The 20,880-nt window shown below is 36.7% G+C and overlaps 1 protein-coding gene across 3 annotated transcripts in view; it reads right to left on the bottom strand.

Annotated features, from left to right (window-relative positions):
• The window catches only part of LOC110482821 (cadherin-6), a 97,138-nt gene that overhangs the window by 8,851 nt on the left and 67,407 nt on the right, over positions 1-20,880 (bottom strand). For all 3 annotated transcript variants that reach the window (XM_021552333.4, XM_021552334.4, XM_021552335.4), the window contains 6 exons: positions 14,737-15,031; positions 13,194-13,313; positions 11,070-11,237; positions 9,363-9,550; positions 7,672-7,925; positions 1,761-1,897 (listed from right to left, as the gene is read on the bottom strand). In XM_021552333.4, coding sequence (XP_021408008.1) covers positions 1,761-1,897; positions 7,672-7,925; positions 9,363-9,550; positions 11,070-11,237; positions 13,194-13,313; positions 14,737-15,031 — 1,162 coding nt within the window. The remainder of the gene's footprint in view (positions 1-1,760; positions 1,898-7,671; positions 7,926-9,362; positions 9,551-11,069; positions 11,238-13,193; positions 13,314-14,736; positions 15,032-20,880) is intronic.

Raw genomic sequence — 20,880 nt, 5'->3', positions numbered from 1 at the left:
CTTCAATGAAATATACTTGGAGCTTGATGAGATAATGTCACTGAGAGTAATAAGTGATTCTATGGAATTTAGTGGACTAGGACTTCAAGTAGCCTTGCTAGAAATGTCTAGGTGTGCCAGGAACAATAAGCAGTGGTACTTTTCAGTCTGGTCTCTTGAGACTAAAATTAGTGAAGTGTCCTGGATCAGAAAAGTACATTTCAACAAAAAAAAAAATTGCCTTTGGAAGACATATACTCTAGTTATTCCAAATTTTGTCTAGGCTTAGTAAACCACACCCTAGGAAGCAGGTTTGTTGCAGCCGGAAAGGATTCAGAATAAAGAGGAATGGAAATTAAGCCAGAAGCCTGAATCAGACTCAGGAGGTTAAGTTGAGAAGGTTTGGTGCAGGTCTGTGCTTAGGGGAGGAAGCAAGAAATCAAATAAGTACTTCCTATAGATGGTAGGCTGGATTTTGGACAGTTTTCTATACTGCATGTTATTTCAACCCAGCTGGGGTCAATGAAGTGTTCTTGATATTGTCAGTGCTAAATGTTCTTGCTATTCTTTCCTTTTTAGGCATTTATTTTTTCCTTCTATTCTACCCAGGTGATGCCTATGGTGTACAATTTTTGACCCTAGAACCCACCTTCAAGAACTTAATAGAAACACAGCCATGAGACTAACGTTCAGTGTTTGGTGTGCTGAAATCCCATACCTAGCATTAAAAGGTACAAACTTTTATGAGACTGGGCAAACTATTCATGTCCTGTCATTCCTATAGGCTCATACCCACTACTCCTTCATATAACCCCATTTGCTTGCCTCAGTAGCATTGTTTTACATTAGTTTTCAGCTTTAAATAAGACTTACACAATAAAGTTGAGTCAAGTAATCTTGAGCTTATTACACTTTTCTCACTGTTAAGTAGGTAATCAAGCCATATACCCATACAAAAAAAGAAAGTAAAGCCTATATTTTCTCAGAAAAGTCAAAAGCTTTTAGCTGCTGAGCTGCAGAGAGACATGGTGACAGTCACAGGACTGGTGTTTATATTAAACTTATCTACCATTCCACCATAAACATAGGCACTGCGACTCTGCAAAAGCAAATAGAATTGCATTCCCTGATATTTGAGCATGTGATGTACTTACAGATAATGTATTAAAACAAAGTGGATTGTTTATTAATGCCAAAAACACATATCCTTATCTTAGACCCCTGGCATTTCAATCTCTTAGATCAGCATGTCTAGTGTTATCACAAGATTACTACTTTGGAACAGTCTAAACTAACTGACAGACTGATTTGTAGCTGCAGCTTGTAGTTTCAAAGGATGCACACAAAGCAAAAAATTGAGGTGCATAAAACTGACTAAGATCTGGGCACCCAGCTCAGCCCAGACACTTTAACCTTATTTGAAAACATCCAGTCTGAATGAGACTGAATTCAGCCAAGGAATGCAGTTTGGCTTTAAATCATCTGTTTTGCTGCATATCAGTTTCAAAATTCAACAACCATGTTCATAATCTAAAGTGGCTATAACTGATCAGAGAACACAGAATTGCCACCTTTTCTCTCTGCTATGTTACCTTTTTGTGAACTGTGTCCCTAATAAACACAAAACTGCAGACGACCTCTTGCAGAGTTACTGCTTCTTCATTAGTATTGAGTGGGCTATCCATAAACCTGACATGTGCCCAGCTGCGCTTTCCACACACTCAGCTGGAAGGCTAAATTCATTACATCAGGGACAGGAGTCATATTTAGGTTTAACTTACTGATCTCTGCTGCTATTACTGTAATGTTGTGCCACAGCAGTGTTTCCCGGTCAAGGGGTTTTGAAGTGAATATCGAACCATTGCCTGAATTGATGTTGAATACTCTGTCCATATCAGTGTGACGATCTACAGAGTACCTGCAAATACAGAGACAGGGGTTAGAGGAATGCTTTCTTTTTAATTTCTATGTTCTATAACCATTTTCTAAGACTAGACATCAAACAACTAGTAAATGGGGTTTCCTTTTGTTTTCAGCACAGGCTTCAGAGTCTTTATGTATTCACACAAAGAGCTACTTCTGAGCTACTGGATAATGACACATTGGAGGTTTGATTTAGAAGGTGGAGTATTGTCGCTGAATAAATGAATTGCTGTGGAATTTACATGCCTCTGAGAATCATCAAAGCTTTGTTTTTAGTGAAAAATGTGAAGTCTGTGTCCTGAAAGATATGAAGTTTATTTTAAGGCTGAGTTGGCTTTTCCTTTATAAAACCCTCTTTTTGTGGACTGATATCTCAACTGTTCCAAATCATTTCTGATACAAAATGTGACAGCTGGGGTGCATTTGTACTTTTCACTTCCCAGCATTTAAAAAGGTTGCCCTCCCAAACCAAGTCAGCACAGAACAGAGATTCATTATTCCATGGTACATATCACAAAAAGGTTTGTCATAACTCATTAAAACTAACATTCTCATCCCTGCTTGATGGTATCTATATGTGAAAAGGAATGCTAACAAGCTCTGGATAAACTCAGAGTCTAAATACAGATTCAAATTTTCAATCTGATCTTTTGCTTTTTCAGCTGAACTAAATCCAAGTTTAAAAGTAGAACTCTCCAATTCCCGTGACAGAGCGCTACCACCTTGATTCAAATGCTGTGACATGGTTTCATCTCTTCTGAAGGGAAAATTCTTGCATAAATTATGGAGGTTTTTGACAGAAGTATGTCTCTGATGTTGCCAAAGCAAGAATGCAATTGCATTATTCTGCTCTTGTTTCCAGTCCAGCTTTGTGCTCATGTACGGCACAGGAGCAATCCTTAGGAAGCCCAGTGTGCTCCCCTGGTGTCCTTGCACACCACATCGATGGACACAAGGCAGCTACTGCTGTCCCTTGTGTCCAGACAAGGGTAAAGACAACAGCTGATCTGGTAAGCAGTCAGATGAAAACTGGGCCAGGAGAATGGCTGGCAGAGTTCACTGCCACCACAGAATTCAGGGGAATGCAGAGGCTGAAGAAAAATTTCCTTTCCCTGCTCTGCCCTAGAAGCAGCTGCAAGACATATCCTCCATTCTGCACAGATTTCCTAGTGCCTGTGCAGTGTCTCTTAAATTCTGAGAAACACCTTACATAAAAGAAGGAAAGAAGAAACTAGTTGAAATGTGGTTCTGCCAAAATTTTAAAATTAACTAACTTGTTAATTATCTTGAAACTGTTTTTTTTTCTTCTTTGCAAATAAAATATGGGATATAATACCTACTGCAAATTAGACTTATTAGATCTTATTCCAAAATAAGAATTTAAATGAAGCATACCTTTTTAAACAAAACAATGGCAAGCATTAATTATTTGCACTAAACTGTTTTCCTTTTCCATGATAATTCCTAGGGAAGCACCCAAAGGACATTCAAAGCTAATAGCACAAAAAGCTAACATATTTTTGTAGAACTTGCATGGGCAAACTTTGCTAATTCTTCAGCAGTTTAGATTTAGTTTTCATTCATTGCTGTCACTTCACTGACAGTACTGCAATTTTGGCTGAAAGTCAGCTGTGGTGTCACTAAGTTAGTTCCTTTATGTAGCATTGTGACGTTACCATCAGTTTGAAAAGCGCTGCTTTGTCAAAATCTAAACAGCACGTGTGAAATTGTTGACTTGGCTGAAATGCTTAATGGGGATAAGTTTATATAAATTTGTCTGACTCTTTTATATTTTGACTAAGTATTTGATATGGTAAACATTTCATTTTAACTTTCATTCATTTTGGTTTTTATATGATATAATGTTGGTATCTTGTGAATTCAATTATTTTCAGATATTCTGTAGCTCATTTCCACACCTTTCAGCTGAAATACTTTGGTATTTCAATTTTGCAGTTAAATCTAGATTCTGTATTCTTCTTTGAAATGAAATATCAAGATTTTCCACAGTTTAGCTGTTCCAGCTAACTGTAATACTACGTTTCAAACTCTTATTCAGCAAGACATTTAAATAAGCAACTAGTTTAGGCATGAGCTGTCTGTTCATTGGGGGTTTTTGCTTCAATTTTACTTTCACTCCATCTTCATATTTTGAATGCACTTAAAATATCTTACTGTCTTTGCACATTTTAATGCCTTGGTATATTGCAATATCACAAATCTTTGAAAGATTTCCCAAATTCAATCTGTGGTACAGTATCTGGAAGGAAAAAAAAAAGTTCTGGATGTTTTCTAAGATTATCAGGGCTGTAACATTGAGGGCTTCTTCTTCTTCTTCTTCAAGATATTAAGAATTTTAAAGTACAAGTATTTGTAAAGCCATATGTATATTCATATGGCTTTTTCTCATTTGTAAAGTGGAGACTCAAACTCATAAAAAAACCCAGCAGAGACAGTTTCTTAATGGAATGTTAATTTTATTTCTTCATATCCCAAAGAAAATACATACAAGGTCACTGCATTTAAAGTATATTCCAATTATACCATTAAATCTGCTTTAGAAGGATGGTTTTAATAAGCTAGACTGTCACTTCTGTTTCTCAGTTTGCATAATCCAGTCTCTTTTGATCAAGGATTTTTAATTATGTTGAATTGGTGCTGATTCTGACTTCTGGATCACAACCTAGTAAGAATTAAGTAGACAACATCAAACTAATCTTTACATTTATTTAATGAAATTATGGGTGTGCATTTGTCAGACTTCAGGACTTCATCTCTTTCAAGCTCTGAGGAATTGACAAGCTAGGAAGTTAAAAAGCAGACTCCAGTCTCTCCTTGTATGTAACAGGAAGAAGGGAAGGGTAAAAGAGAGAATCTAACACATGCAAATATGTTGTCAGTAAAATACACAAACAAAATTTAGCCTTACATTTGTTTGCAGATCATTCTCATCTGGGGTACTTTAGTAAATCAAATCACAGCAGGGAGACAGTTCCAGTGACTGATGAACTTCATTATGCCTCTGAGGAGTTACTATAGCAAAAAAACTCAGCTAGCAATTTAAAAAGATCTGATGTACAATACAGCAGTGCCAGTTTCAGCATGTTTTCTTTTTTTTAATCAGTATGCAGAGGTTCATATTATTTATGTGTAGATCAAACAGAAATAGAATGCAAAACTTTTTTTTTTATAACACCTCTGGACTGTAGAGTGCTGCTCGGGAGCATCTTAATGTTACTACACTTGGACACATATTCAAATATTGTCAAACATGTACTGGTGTATTTTTGTATTTTCTCAATGTCATATCAGAGCAAAGCTTACTTAGAAGACTTAGACTGATGCAATTTAGCTCTGCCAATACACAGGTCACAAATGGTTATGCAGCCTTACAACCAGGGCAGATATCCGCTTCATATTTTGCTATCACTTTGTCTTCTGATGCTCAGCAGCAGCTTGCTGTCTAATGCAACCACAAGTCAGGAAGATTTGTGGGTCAGGAAGGGATGTGTGTGTGAATTTTTCATAATGCATTTTCATAATGATATTGTGGAGGTTTCCTTTAATGGAAGATCAAAGGGGCTTTCATCTAACAGAGTTAGGGCTCAGTTTGTTTAAGAAGAGAAATCTTCGCTCGAGTAGAGGAGAAAATGGAAGGTTTTCATTGTAATATCAAATGTCTAAAGATTTTATTTTTAACTGTCAAGAAAAATTGACAAGCAAGTGACAAGTCGTGTATATATAGTCTAATTGCATCTTCCCTGAAGCTCAGAGTGAAAATAGGATTTAGCATCTCTATTGCATGATAGAAAAAAAAAAAAATTACCCTGTCAAAAAGATGCAGACTCAACCCATGCCCCTAAATTCTAGCAGATACCCAAGATATTAGCACCATAAAATTACATTTATTGCAAGTTAACATCTCTCATCCTACTGCTCTCTGCTGATTTCCTTTCTCTTTTACTGATTTTCATGTTTTTTCTTGCTATGTTTATTTCTATTACTCTAATCTCTTTCTGATTTTTATTTTTCTTCTCCTTGCACTTGGCTGTTGCATGCTATTAAGGTAAAAAGTAGACAAGCTTTGTGCTGCACTACATCAGTTTTGACACTTCTGCTAAATTTTGCTCAATAACTATCTGATACTAAAATATGCAAAGTACTTACATGGTATTAAAGAAGTGCCCTTTGAAAGTTAGATAAGTGTTGGCACACACATTCAATTAATAGCAAAGAGCCGGTAGGCAGAACTTAACAATGAACAGCATAGTCCCTATCCACTGTAAATCACTTATAATTAGGAGTTGGTGCTGGTGTGAAATGCAAATGGTTGTAGCTATCACCACAGGGAAGGAGGGAAGCATTCCCCTTACTCTCCAGTGCCATTAGATATAAAAAAGCAGATTCCTATGAAGACTGCAAGGGGCCGGGGTGTCGCCCCAACCAATTTTTCATCTTCATGCTGGCATGCCCATGCCCATGCAAATGTGCTACAAAAGATGCTCATTCTGTCCTGGGGCCTCACCAAAGTCAGCAAAACATTATGCTGCTCTTTAAGTGACTATGCTCTGCTGGCCCAGAATGCCAAAGAATTGCTGCATGTCATGTTACAAATTTAAGAAAACTTTAATTAAAGTTAGAAGGCTTAGTCTTGAAGGGGAATTCATGTATAGGGCATGCTATGCAAACTGAAGATAGTTTCTGCCAGAAACATTTTAGATTTAGCTTGTTCATCTAGGAAATTAAAATTATAATATTTACTGCTTTGACAAGATGAGCTAAGAGCTTAAAAATCACTCATTACTGTAAGAAATCTTGATGAAAGATAATTGTTTGCACAAGTGTAAAGTATTGATGGACTAGATTTTTATTAAACCTGCACTGTTCTATTTTGATCAAAGGCAACTATTGAATTTCCAAGGTGCCCAACTCAGAAACCTGCTGAAAATTGACCTGGATTTAATATTGCTGCACTTTTCAATTCTTTCTCTTGTTGCCTTGTCAGTAGCAATGAACTTTAATTAAAGAACACAAATATTTAAAAGTTCTTGAATACTCTATCCAGTATTACTTAAGTACTCCAGAATACACTGAAACAATACATGATTCACAAAAAAAGAAGACTTAGGTATATCTACCCCAACCTTAACATTTCCTTCACTTCCTCTAAGAACAGTTCATTGATTCATGACAAGTTTTATTTATGAAGCTCATGAGACTGACTCTTATCTTACAAGCCTTGCACTGATACAGGTGAGATCAGAGCCTGGGTGTGCACATGAGCTGATTTTGAGACATTTTTACTTGTGATTTAGAAAAGAGGAATGTGGCCTCTGTCAACCAGGTTTGGACAGAAGACAAAAGAAGAAAAGGCTGCTGAATCACCTCCCTGTCATATATCTAAGAGGATGCACTGCGCTGCACTGGAAAATGTTAAAGCTGAAAGGAAAACACTAAGATTTTCTCAGTGGTCTTTTTTCAGTAAATTTTTTTATGGTAGAAATAACTGCATACATTAGTTACTGAAGAGATTAGGATAATTCAAGATGCAAAGGCCATGCAAACACATTCACACATACCTATGATACTTATTAAGCAAATATGTCCAAGCATGAGAGATCATTTTACCATGTACAATACGCCATATTCAAGCATGCCCTACAATTCACATTGTTACAAATGAGGATTTTTTGTGTGTGTACTGACATGATAAAAGCAAAATCAAGGCTGTAAAAAATTTACAGGAAAGCTGAAGTAGTAAATGCTTACTTGACAGGATTCTTGGCAGCATCTGGATCCTGAGCAGTTACTGTTCCTATTACACTGTTTAATGGAACATCTTCTTTCACTTCCATTATGTATGCTGGTCTGCTGAACATGGGAGGTTCATCTACATCCTCCACCTGAATTCTGACTGTGGCTGAGTCTTTGAATGGCCCCAAGTACAGGAATCGAGGGTCCACATGAGTGTTGGTAGCTTCTACTTTGAGAATATACAAGTTTTTGCTTTCAAAATCCAATGCCTAGGAAGAAAAAAAAAAAAAGTTTAAGTAGTCAGTGGGGATTGCTGTGATTCTCAGCCAGATGAGCATGGTGGGAAATCATGGAGAGGCCTGTGCTAGATAATGGGAGCCTGAACTGGAATTAAAATGCCAGCAGAAAGCAGAAAGGGCTATATGCCCAGATAATACCTTAGGAAGAAAACCACTTTTCCAAGGAATTCTATGCCTGGAAATCCTGAACACCAGGAAATTTTCTCATATAGCCTTAACTCTTCATTTCAGTAATTTTTGGCATTTTGATGATTTATTATCTATTTCCTGCCCACAGGCACCACACACTAAAGGAGGGAAGATTTTCTAGGTGTTGCTTGTTTAGATACTGTCATTCCATCACCAAAATGAAACACTGTGGCATCTAGTGTCTGGATAACCAGGACTGCTCACAAAGCCAAACATGATTTTATGATAGGCTATGATAATAGCATGCACCATTAAAACTACAAAGAAACAGCATTTAGAGACTCTTTGTTACTACTTGGAGAAATGTGGGGACAGAGTAGTCACCCCGTTTATCCATTACGTTGTAGAAAATTCACAGCTTCTGTCAGCAACAGACAGAATTACAAATGGAGTTAGACTGATATCCTAATCAGACCCTGGAAGGCATCTCCTAAAAAACAAGTAATGACAGGTGTCCTACTGATATCAACAAGCAAGTGCATGTTTGGAAAATCTACACAATGTCTATCTAGTGATGACTGAACTTGAATTGATGAAGGATGATATCTGTAACCTTATCAAGTTTGCCTGATAACCCAGTGTAAACAATATTTCTCAAACCTTTTCTGACAACCAATGTGCAACCTAGTAGATGATGTCCACTGTGATCTTGCAAGGCACTGATTGTTTTTTCTAAAGCAAAAGCATGCTGATAGATATATTAAATTTTTACAAAATGTGAGTCAAAAGAAATTTGTCTACATGCTATAATATATTATAGCTGCAGAATCAACATACTCTTATAGTGAAAAATAGGCAATGTAATACTAATAATTGTAATACAAGTATTTCTGTGGTCTTAACACAGTATCTTCTACTGAGTGAGCAAAACCTGTAAGCATCACAGGGGGAAAATCACATTTGGATGGTGGAGATTTCTTGAGTTGTTCTGTGAGTATATTCAGGCTGCAGAATTTTTTCTCAGTTGCATCCTACTCTTTAGGTAATTTACTCTCACAAGTCCTCAAAGTTTGTGCATTGGTTTACTAAAGAAGGTATAAGGGAAAGGATACCAATTGCTCGCATAAAAGAAACTTTACACATGTAGAAATTCTGTACAGATAGGGAATTTCCATACATGTTGCTCTAAAAATAAAAACCAAATATGTGCTAGGTAAGTGTTTGACTGTGCTTGTTTGGTGTTTCAGAGGCTGGGATTAAGTGTGTTAAGATGTGTACCTTTTTCACAGTTATAATTCCTTCCTGTGTGTCCTTGTCTGTGGTAATTCCAAACATGTCATATCCGTCCCCCTCAGTGATGCTGTATTCAATCTCTGCATTTTCATCCACGTCAGCATCATTAGCTTTTATCCTGCCAACCGGGGAGTCGAGCGGCACAGACTCAGGAGCTCTGAACTGGTATGTGCCTACAGCAGACAGAGGGAAATCTGGTTAGTCAGCCTCAAGGTGCTTTGGACACCATCTCTCTCTCCACTGTCCACACTGGCCATGTGCAGGTGAGTTAGTAAGTTGCTGGGTCTTCCTGGACCAAAAGACTTCAGCTTCTGCTGTACTTTCATGTGGGTAAAAGTTACTCATTTTTCTACCTGTTTCCTCATACGGAGGATGGGCATTGCTATAAACCTGTAACTTTAGTAACAGATGTCCCTTTCTGGATGTTCTCATGGTCTCTGTTGGCTGTATCAGAAGTGTGCATGAAAAATGTCTTGAGGCCAAAGGGAAAATATTAAGAATTGTCAGAAGCTAGTGCAGGTTAGTAACACTAAAACTGAATCCAGCTCAAATACCCATTAAAAATGTATTACATTGAATTTTTGTCAGAAATAAACCTCTACTTTTGGAATGTTGGCATTATGAAGCTGTATCTTTTCTTTTTACATTGAAGACACTTATGTCCAGATATGTATAATTAACTCATTGGGTTCAGAGTGTTATATTTCTTCTTAAGTTGCTCTAATTTAAATGGAAACTCTTTGCCCACAGCTAAGAAGAGACTTTGAACCTAAATGACAAGTTGTTTCCAATAACTTTCCCAGTGACTTAACTGCCAAAGCTCACTGATTTGTCTGATAGTATCTGCAATTATTTTCTGTAACAGCTGCTCTTGACTTTGACACACACTGACACTGCAATACACACACATCATACAGAGAGCAGTGGTTAGACAAAGTAAAAAAGGAAAAATAATAGACAGAGAAAGAAGGACGTAGAGAGAGAGGGAAAGAGAGGAGGATGAAAGCTGAATCACTTTGAATCCCTTACAGCAATGAATGGTCATTAATAGAAATTACTTTCTAAGAGAGTTGGTGCAATTGATTCCCATAAGCTTCACACAGATATCTACTGAATTATTTGAGAGAGGGGAAGTAAATAGGCAGAAACACCTGGTATATTTATGTATGTGCTTCTGGTTCTGTATGCAAAGAATATAGTAAAGTTCATTGTAGCAAATGATTTCTGGTTATAAATACTCCTTTCTATAGAATTGTTCTTGGAATATTTTTGCATACTTAAATAAATTTGTTTCAAGAGGTTAATATATTAGATTACAACAGATACCTTAAAATGCAATCAATCACAAAGCCTGAAAGAAATAGTAGTGAACAAGAAATACAGATTATGTTGATCAGTTATTTAAAAAGTAGGAAAAATAGGAGTTGTTTCTGCACATTAATTCACCTCTCAGACTGTCAACTGCAACTGGACTGAAAATATTAAATATTCATTTCCCAGTTATTGCAATTAATCTTGGCATGATTCTATTGCTTAGTTATGTGTTCTCTTTTGCTTTCCTAAAGGAACTAAATTCACTAAATTCACAATAGAAGAAACAATATCTAAGGCAAACAAAAAAACCAAAAAAAAAACCTGAGAACCATTTTTGTCCATTTTAGTGTTAGAACATAGAATGTAAATATTCCATACTCTGGGGGAAGCGAGGCGGATTGTCGTTGACATCAGTCAGTGTGATGTTCACGGTGGTGGTTCCTGATAATCCACCCATCTGGCCTCCCATGTCTTTAGCCTGGATGACCACTTGGTATTGCTCCCTATTTTCACGGTCCATGTTCAGTAAAGCAGTTTTAATAATGCCTGTAAACATGAAAATTAAAGAGTGGAGGGTTCACAGGTAGTGACTTTGATGAAAATTCTTATTACAAGAACAAAAAACTCTGCGTAGCAAGTAAACTTTGCCCAGTACAAATATTTACTCTTATGAGATGGTTCATGAAATTACAGACTTGTCATGTCACATCTCAGGCTCCTGCCTATGTGAGAGACACAGTATAAGTGGTACCCACAGAAAAATGTTCTACTTATTTGTGAGCCATGTTATTTTACATAACTATTTACCGTCTCTCAGTTCCATGCTAAAATCTCTCACTGAACTGGAAAAAGGCTGTTTGTTCATTATTTTGACAGATGTGGTAAAAAAATTAGAAAAGCTAACTTCAGCAAGACACCATTAAAGAGTGCAGCATCATTAAATGGAAGAAAAGAAATTAATTAAGAAAATTATGAGCATTCAAACATGCCTGAGTATATATACTTCTATTTATACACTGATTGAAATAATTTGCCAGTTACTTCCTTCTTCAAAGGCACAAATACCAGTTATAAGGCCAACTACTACTGAAATTCAATCATTCAGATTTACCACAAAGCAAAGTGTTTCCATTCTCACTTGGTTTCTCAAGGTAAGAACTGACTACTTTGTAGGCAAAAGGAGTGAAATTCAAGTCCTGAAATCCATGACAAAATTCACAGTGGCTTTGAAAGAGACATGTTTCACTCTAGGAGTTCTGCAATTGATTTCCATGGCAGGAAGATCAAGACTGTGGTTTACTTAGCTTCCCGTCTCCCACAAAAACCTCCTGAACAAAGTTTATTACTGGTGAACTCCCAGCTACTTTATCCCTATTATAACTCTACAAGAGTACGTACTGTACTGCCCATGTCAGAAAGAGTGCATCGGTGCAAAAATTCTGGCTTCTGTTATCTAATACCTTATGCTTGAAGGGAAGCTCCCTTTGATCTTGGCTCTCCCTTTTCTCAGAATTGTGTGCACCCTTTCAACTCAGGTTTCACTTTCAGATGTATAGTGTCTCCTTCCTTTTCCATGCCTGTGTCTCTAAGTTTTATCTAAGAAACAAACCTAAACCTCATGAATCGTCTGGGATAATCCATTTCTTTCCTGTAAGGATGCTGAGGAGAACCGATTTCCCTAGCTTCCAGCAACATAACACAGTGGATGTTTCCACTGAAAGAGTTTTTTGAGATGGTTTGTTTCTTTTTGGAAAACTTAAGTCAAAAAGCTTGGGAAGAGACTATCTATGTAGTCAAGTAGTCAATGGTACATCAGATTTAGTCAGGCAGTGTATATATGCACAGTTTCCAAAGCTGTCTGTTAGTCAAACTATTAAAAATTCCAGTCACTGTGTATAATTTAAACATCTTCCAAAAACAGAACTCAGAACTTTAGGATTCTATTTGTGAACTTCTACTTTAACGCAACAGTCAATTTTACCTTCTATCATTACTCTTAATTAAGATTTCTTTCATAAAATTAGCATTAAAGTGATATGTTGCAGATGCAAGAAATTATAATTACTTTAAACAAGTTTTGAAGAAGCAGACGGAGAAAGAAAACTCACCTGAACAAACCCTCAGTCTTAATTTAGCTATTATGAACATCTATGAGGATTAAGCACTTTTTTCCACACCCACCTGTTTCTCCCTTTCAACTAAAAGCCAACCTATTTGGTTTAATTTAAGCATCCACTGCAGTTTCTGTACCCACTGCTTGTTAAAAATAATTGAAAAGTGGTTCACAACTAGTACTAATTGTATTTATTAGATTTTGCTGGTAAGATTGAAATAATGTAGGTGTCATGTTTACAGATGTATCGCTCTATTAAATTTGTCAGATTTTGCACTGAGTAAGGTGTAATCTCTTCAAAGATTTTTTAGTAATATATCCTAGCTTGGCTTAGCATGTCATTTTGAATTACAGACATTGTCACAGGATGACAGATAAGGTCCCCTGACCTGTCTCAGATTCCACGGAGAAATATGGTTGTCCCTGGAGAATGCTGTAGACAACTTTAGCACTGTTCCCATATGTAGGATCATCAGCATCAGTTGCAGTGACTTGCACAACAAAGGTACCTGCAGTGAAAAATTAATGAAAACAAAAATTAATAGGTTTTTTTCATGGCCAAGACAGTTTATGATGTAGAGAAAAAGAATTCATGTTCAGGTCAGACTTGTGGCAGAAATTTAGAAATATTCTTATTTTGTAGAAGTTTCTCTGCTCATGAAGGACATGACATAAACTCAAAATAATACCTTATTCTCAACTCATTCAAACACAGTTATTGATTGGGATGTGGATCCTTCCTTCATGAAGGAAAACAAAAATGCACCCCTCTCCAGATATTGTAAGCATTCAGAACTTGAATCTAGGTCAAAAATATACTTTTGCAAATCTAGTCATACTCATAAAGTAATGAGTACTCATAAGAATGTAAATATGGTTCTTCACGTGCTTTATAAAGAAAGAAATGGTGCTGAATCTTAGGCAAAGTGTTAAGATGCATAAAAAATTAGCTTAGATTTTGGCATTCAAAACCATTTGTGAATAAAGTGCTCACATATTAAAATTTGAATATTAGGTTTTCACTTCATCAGATGAGTTTTCATCCATGTGACAAGCCTCATGAATGAGTATGCCCCAAAGTCTTTATTTTCATATTGCTTGAGCTTTTTTTTAATCTCACTCTTGATCATGATTAATTAATGCTTCTCTCCCTGGACATTATCTCAAATTAGAAATGTGTTTTGTGGACTTCAACCATCCATTGCTCTCTGACAAAGAAATCAAAATTACCTCCCTAAGAATCTAAGAATCAAAACCTCTCAATTTCTCAGAAAAAGACCTTATCTTAAAATAATTTTCCAAAGAAGTTTGTTTTGTTTTTTGTTTTTTCTTTGTTGTTTCTTTTCCTTGATTGATTTTTACAGATCCATATATTTTAAATCAATAGAAAGATTTCAGTGGACTTAAAGGGACTTTGGAGCTCTTTTCTTTTGCATGGAAAGAACAAAAAAGGTCATAGGAAGTTAATGGCATATTGCAGAACCAATGGGTGACAGAAATGTGTACAGCCCCTTCTGTACCCCATTTTCCATTTTGTTTACCTTCCTGAACTAAATAAGGGTTGCTGAACATATCTAGGAGTGATATTGACACAGATGACCACAAAATACCATATTACTAACATGCATTAAACTCAGGTATTATGTAACAGAGCTCAACTCAATTTCATTGACATTAAACCAGATGGCATTAACTTGCATTTTTTTGTGGTACAACAGAGGGAGCATGTTTCACCCAGATGACACCTTGAATTCCAGCAAACTGTTGCCACTATTTTCCTGGATTTTAAGTTTTTTTAATGCCTCAGGTTCTTTTAGTTCAGCCCCAAATAGCAGATGTCTCTATTTGACACCTGTAAAGTCTGGGCCCTTCAATAACTCCACAGAAAGAAGTCAGAGCAGACATTGAAACCAGTTATTAGTTAGCACCTACCAACATCTGACATTTCGGGAATGCTGGCATTGTAAACGTCCTTTGTAAACATTGGCTCATTGTCATTGATATCATGGATCTTAATGATGAACTCAGATTCTGGTTCCACTGGTCTTCCAGTCCTTCTGTTTATGGCCTGGGCACGGAGTATGTATACAGGCTTTTCTTCCCTGTCTAGTCTCTTTGTGGCCTGGATATCACCAGTGTTTTCATTGATAATGAAGAGGTCTCCTGCTCCATCTCCAGATAAGATGTATTTAAGTGATCCATCTCCTTTATCCTGGTCTGAATGCAGCTGGTGGTGAAATGGGAATAAAAAAAAAAAAAAAAAGGAAAAAAAATTAAATAATTTGGACACAATTCTAGATATTTTAACCAATATCATGATATATGCTTTCCAAACAGTAATACTCAGCCAGAAGGCTACACACTGCTTTTGGGAAATGAGTTGATACTACAGTAGAAGCAGTGAATTGATTGAGTTGTGTCTTGACGTCAGAATTGAAATGGTCAGCAATATTACAAGAAACTGCCTGAGGATAACCATGAACTGAAGCTGCACACCACCTTCCCAAGCTAAATATGCTTCAATAAAATCCAAATTTTAGTGACTTAGGTGTAATCCTAGGAATATATAGGGCAATGATATCCTACAGTGAAAAACCAGGGTGTTTTGGAATTGCAGTAAATAAAGAATTAAAAAGTGGCTAGCCAAGCCACTTCTTGGGTTTAAATTCTAGATGCTTGGCTCTTATGTCCCATAGATATTATGTAATATATCATATAGTGCACAATAAAATAACCTACCAAATACATACACAAACAGCAGATAAATACATGCATTCACAGATCTGGCAAACTGAGGCCAGAGTCAAGCAAGTGCAACAGACCATTACAGCACTGGAAGTGAAGAGATCAGTTGCCTTATCCAAAGGGGCATAGACAAAACTGAAACATGGTGGGGGAAAGGGAAAGAAAATAATGATGATAATTAGTATCCAAAACATGATCTGCCCAAACCATCATCTTTTATCTCACCAGATGATTTCCACATCTCTTGGAATGTTGTTGAGTGACACAAAAAGCATAACTGATTAAATCACACCCTTATGGTGTGATTTAAAAAGCCTTATTTATTCCCCAGGCCTTAAAATGCAGGCTACTCAACTACAACTTATTTTATTGTTACATTACCGAAAATAAAAATTTTTAAAAATTAAACATTAAAATGGCTTCCAATGTGAGAGCATAGGCAATGAAGTCAATGGGGGAAAAAAAATCTGTTAGGCAGCAGATTCCTGGAAATAATTTCTTTCATAGAGGAAACCTGTTTATGAGTTAGGAGAGCTGGATTTTCTCAACCAACTCTTTGCTTATCTTTTCCTGAATAAGTGTTAGGAAAAAAAACTCTGGTTGAGTGTTTTGCAAAGCACTCAGCATTGCTGGATAGCATGCAGAGGACAGTAAGATTTGTAGATTTAAAGAATCTTGTCATAGACTCCAGCTGTGCCTGGTTATGGCCCTACCATGCTGCAAGGGCAGCCTACAGCAAGACCATATGGTCAATGTTCTGGGCTTCCTTCAACTTTCTGCTCAAATCAGAAATCCACAGACAACACACTTGGTGGCACAGTGCTCCACTGTGTGCGCATATGCCAATGATCCCTAGAGAAAATATGTTCCATGCAAAAACTCTGCCTTTATGGGCAAAACTCTCTGTCATCACACATTCCAAGACTGTCCAATAATACAAAATATCATAATGCATCATGGTTAATCATTAGCACACATGCTGAAGCACTCTTCTTAATTTTCTCCTTCAGGGACAAAATGGGCATTATGTGTAATTTTGCACAGAGCCCTTTCTCTTGATAATAAGAATAGCAATAAGTAGGTTCTGTGCAGATGTTTTCTTGAACAATCTTCATATTCCTTCACAAAACCAGTCAATACAATTTTCTCTGTTTTTTGGATAACCAAGTTTCCCAGAAGTCTAGTCTTGAAATTTGAAATAGAATTGAGTTCTCTTCAGTCCTATTCAGCTGGCCAATTTCCTTGGCCAGGGTGCCTAGAGGAATTATATTATTTACTAGACATAACTTCAGACTCTAAAAAACATCTATCAGTCCGGCTTGTTAAGAAGTCAGACTAGAAGTCTACTGCAGAAAGCTATTTCAATTGGTTATTTGAATAGAACATTCGTCAAAGGCAGCCTGCAACCGAAAAGGTATGAAAATAATTTTTAAATAATGTATTTTTATGATTGTTTAACATCAAAAATTCAACTTATGTTTGCCTTGAAAGCCTGTTTAACTTTGTCTGTATCAGAACGGGAGAAAAACAGCACTCAGTAACAGACTATCATTAATTTGTATGAGTCATGGAATAGTGCTGTTTTGAGACTTGGCAAAGGCTGAACTCCCAAGCTCATTTTTATCATCATTTTAATTACACTTGGTTTCAATGAACCAAGTAGCAAAAAACGGTCAAGATAGGAAAGGTGCTGGAACCACTGGGAATAGTTTTCCATAATATTCTTTAACTAGCCTAGACTACTTAAAGAACTAAAAGTGGAAACTTGTATGTTTTTTTCCAGTAAATTGTTTATTAACTTTTCACTTCTCCTCCAAAATTTACTCACTTGTCTAAGACCCACTGTGACTCTGGACACCAAGACAAAGTATATCTTGGTGTCATCAACAGTGAGAATGAGGTGATCCTCATCCACAGTTCAATCTTTAGAACTCCATCTAAATAACTATCTTTTTAAAAAAATGCTCCCTTGAATAAAATTCTTTACAATATCTTTATTTTACAACTTTTTAAAGACATGACACAACAAACTAAGCACTCAGCTAGCCAGGCTGTATGCAGCTTATTTACTGTGAGAGTCTGATCTGTGGGAGGTCATGTCCTACATGTATATTACAGAGAGCTAAGTCTGCTCTTCAAATGATGAATGTACAGCACATCATCATGTGTGGCCTCATCAGTCTGGTTCACAAAGGGTCTCTAAAAGTACGACAGAAATCTATTTGAGATCAGTAAAGAAGTATAGGTCTTGCCATGAGGTTTTTTTGGGACAGACCAGTATCACACCACTGGATTAATTGCTGGGATAATAACTACATTATCAAAACAGTTTGGATTTCGTTCTCTTCTATTCAGAAAAAAAATATTATATATATTAGAAAAATAAAAAGCCAAGCAGATCTCTAAAAAGGTTTCTCACAGATTACAAATTTGCAACATTCCCTTGTGAAGAAAATAAATATTAAAAAAAATATTATTTTAGATTACTTTATCTGTCCTTGACTGTTTATTTAGTAGAAAAGATCTACCCAGGCAAAGACAATATTCTTTTTTTAAGTGTCAGTTTATCTTGAAAGTAATATTTTGTTTGTGAAACCTATATGAAGAGGGAAATTGCTACTACTACCAGGTTAACACAATTACTTTGCAAATAACATCAAACAAAAAAATAGTGCAAATTGAGTCCTGAAGAAGGGCCAGGAGGTGAGATGTACTTAAAAATACAATTGATGGGGTTTGTATATAAAACTTAACACTATTTTAAGGTTATGAGGATGAAATGAATGGCAATTACAACCCCATTTTCCTTTTAAGTTGAAATTATTTTTCACTATCCGGACATCTCATTGCAAAGAAAGTTTGTTCTAATGAAATATGTGCATAAATTATACTGCAGATGGTTTTAGCAGGACAGTCAGTAGCCAATACATGATATTATAGCTTCACTCTGTTTGTCCATTATCCTCTGCATAAAGTTAGTCAAATAAAAGGACCATGGAAGATAGTCATGGGATAGAATAAAATATTTGAGACACAGCCCTCATGTAATCTGGGTTATACCATATAACCATTCCTCAAGACAAAGTTAGTGCAGCCAATTTTTTAAGTACTCCACTTTAGGACAGATTTTTTACTTCTGTTGGAACTCAGCGTTACTCATAGGCGTTCATTTCAGTTGGTGGCTGAACTGAACAATACCCCATAGGTAAGCAAAATGGTGAAGAGCTAAGTCTATGCAATTAAAAGTAAATGCATCAGCAATTGCCCTGTATTAATATTATAATAAATTGATTCACTTAGAATCTAATCTGGACACTCTTCTGACATTGTCTATCAATCACTGGCTCAGGCTGAGGATGAAAGACAAATTAAAGATTTTACTATGCCCTAGGCATACTTTTACTCATTTTACTTTAATACCACTGTAAAGTGAGCCATCTGGTTTGCTTTTAATGACTTATGGTCAAATAAAAACTCTCCAGCCTCTATCTTTCTTCAGTTCCTCCCAAATGTCCTGGCCCAAACCACTCAAATACATTTGCCTGCACATGGAGAAGGCTGAAATGAAGAGGTGTTTAAAGTGCACTCAGGACTGGAGCAACAGCTCCCTGGATTGGACATTCTGCTTGTTGTCATATACATAACTATTTTAAAGTGAGAGCTGCTTGTTTTTTTTTTTTTTTTTTCCTTAAAATTATCTACAATCTAAGTAGCCTCATTCTCCACAGTATCTCTGGCAGAGCCCTCCAAAATCTCTAAGGGTAATAGCAATGAATTGTGTTCTGCATAACGTCAAAGAAAAGGGAAGTGAAATCTCTGCTCAAAAGAGTTTTGCACAAGCACTTTATTTTTTATTTATTTCTGGACTGAATATATTGACAGCATTTGTGTTCATCTCACATCATATCAACAGATAGCATTGCTTCATTTTAAAGTAATACTCCAGGAAAATTTTACTAGGATTTTAAGAATTAAGTTGGATCCATTCTACATACTCAGGAATGGGAAAAATTTAAGGGCATCTTCCAAGTGCTTTTGCAGTAAGACTATAAACTGCTGTGGTGCAGGGAATAGCATCTCCCCAGGAGGACAATGGCAGGGCCTGGCAGCCATGGCTTGTCCCACCCCCCACACAGGCGCAGAGCAGAATAGTCACGGCCTGCAATTTCAATTTTTTGGAATTTAATTACCACAACTGTAAAAGTACATTTTCAATACAATCTTGTTACAAATATCCATGCTAGAAAGCCGCTTCTCTCTGGTGCATTCCATTTAAACACACAAAATAAGTTAGTGGTTAGTCTTAGCCTATTAAAACATATGGGATCTCACTTCAATTATTCAGTTTTGGTTCTGATGTTTCATAAAGTTTCATATCAAGGTGAATTTAGCATGTTGAGAACAGGGCCTCAGGTTCACTGCCTAGGCTTGACTGTCCCTGACCACAGGTGCCCACGACAGCCCTGGTGCTGGGTGTTGGGACCCTCCTGGGAATGGTGAGGCTGGGCAGGGCTCTCAGGAGCTGGAGACTGGCCCTGCCGTGGTGTTTCTGGGGCAGGGCCACATGGCTGACCTGGAATCTGGGGCTCTGGGCAGGAGGACAGGGACAGTCAGGCCTGGGCAGTGAACCTGAGGCCCTGTTCTCAACATGCTAAATTCACCTTGATATGAAACTTTATGAAACATCAGAACCAAAACTGAATAATTGAAGTGAGATCCCATATGTTTTAATAGGCTAAGACTAACCACTAACTTATTTTGTGTGTTTAAACGGAATACACCAAAGAGAAGCGGCTTTCTAGCACGGATATTTGTAACAAGATTGTATTGAAAATGTACTTTTAGAGTAGTGGTAATTAAATTCCAAAAAACTGAAATTGCAGGCCGTGACTATTCTCCAGAGTTAAATAATACCCCTCCTCTACCTCATTCTGTAACACTGATTTAAACAGCATACTTAATCTCATTTGTGAAGTGGCTTTAGGTTATGAAAGACAGCTGTGAATTGCAGTTTAGCTCCCACTAATGTCATATTGCTGGTTAGGATACCTGGCAATTCAGTGGGTAAAATGGTTTTCTATTCACTCTACAGACCAAGTTCCTTTCCCTTTTGTGAATATTACATGCTTGTTGCTGAATTTCAGAGCAGTAACTGAATCTCTGCAAAGATCAAAGTAAATTGACCTTGGGATGTACACACTGAACCATCAACCTACAATTATGCACAAATAAGCCTGCTTATTGTGTCTTATTATTCATTTGTGTTTTTAAGAGTGACTTGATATTCTGGGGTTGGTGTAGTCCCATTTTTGTCTCTTTACACATTAATGA

The sequence above is a fragment of the Lonchura striata genome, chromosome 2 (assembly GCF_050655825.1).
Source record: "Lonchura striata isolate lonStrDom1 chromosome 2, ASM5065582v1, whole genome shotgun sequence".
Classification (NCBI taxonomy): Eukaryota; Metazoa; Chordata; class Aves; order Passeriformes; family Estrildidae; genus Lonchura; species Lonchura striata.
This window is presented reverse-complemented; position numbering and strand designations above follow the sequence as displayed.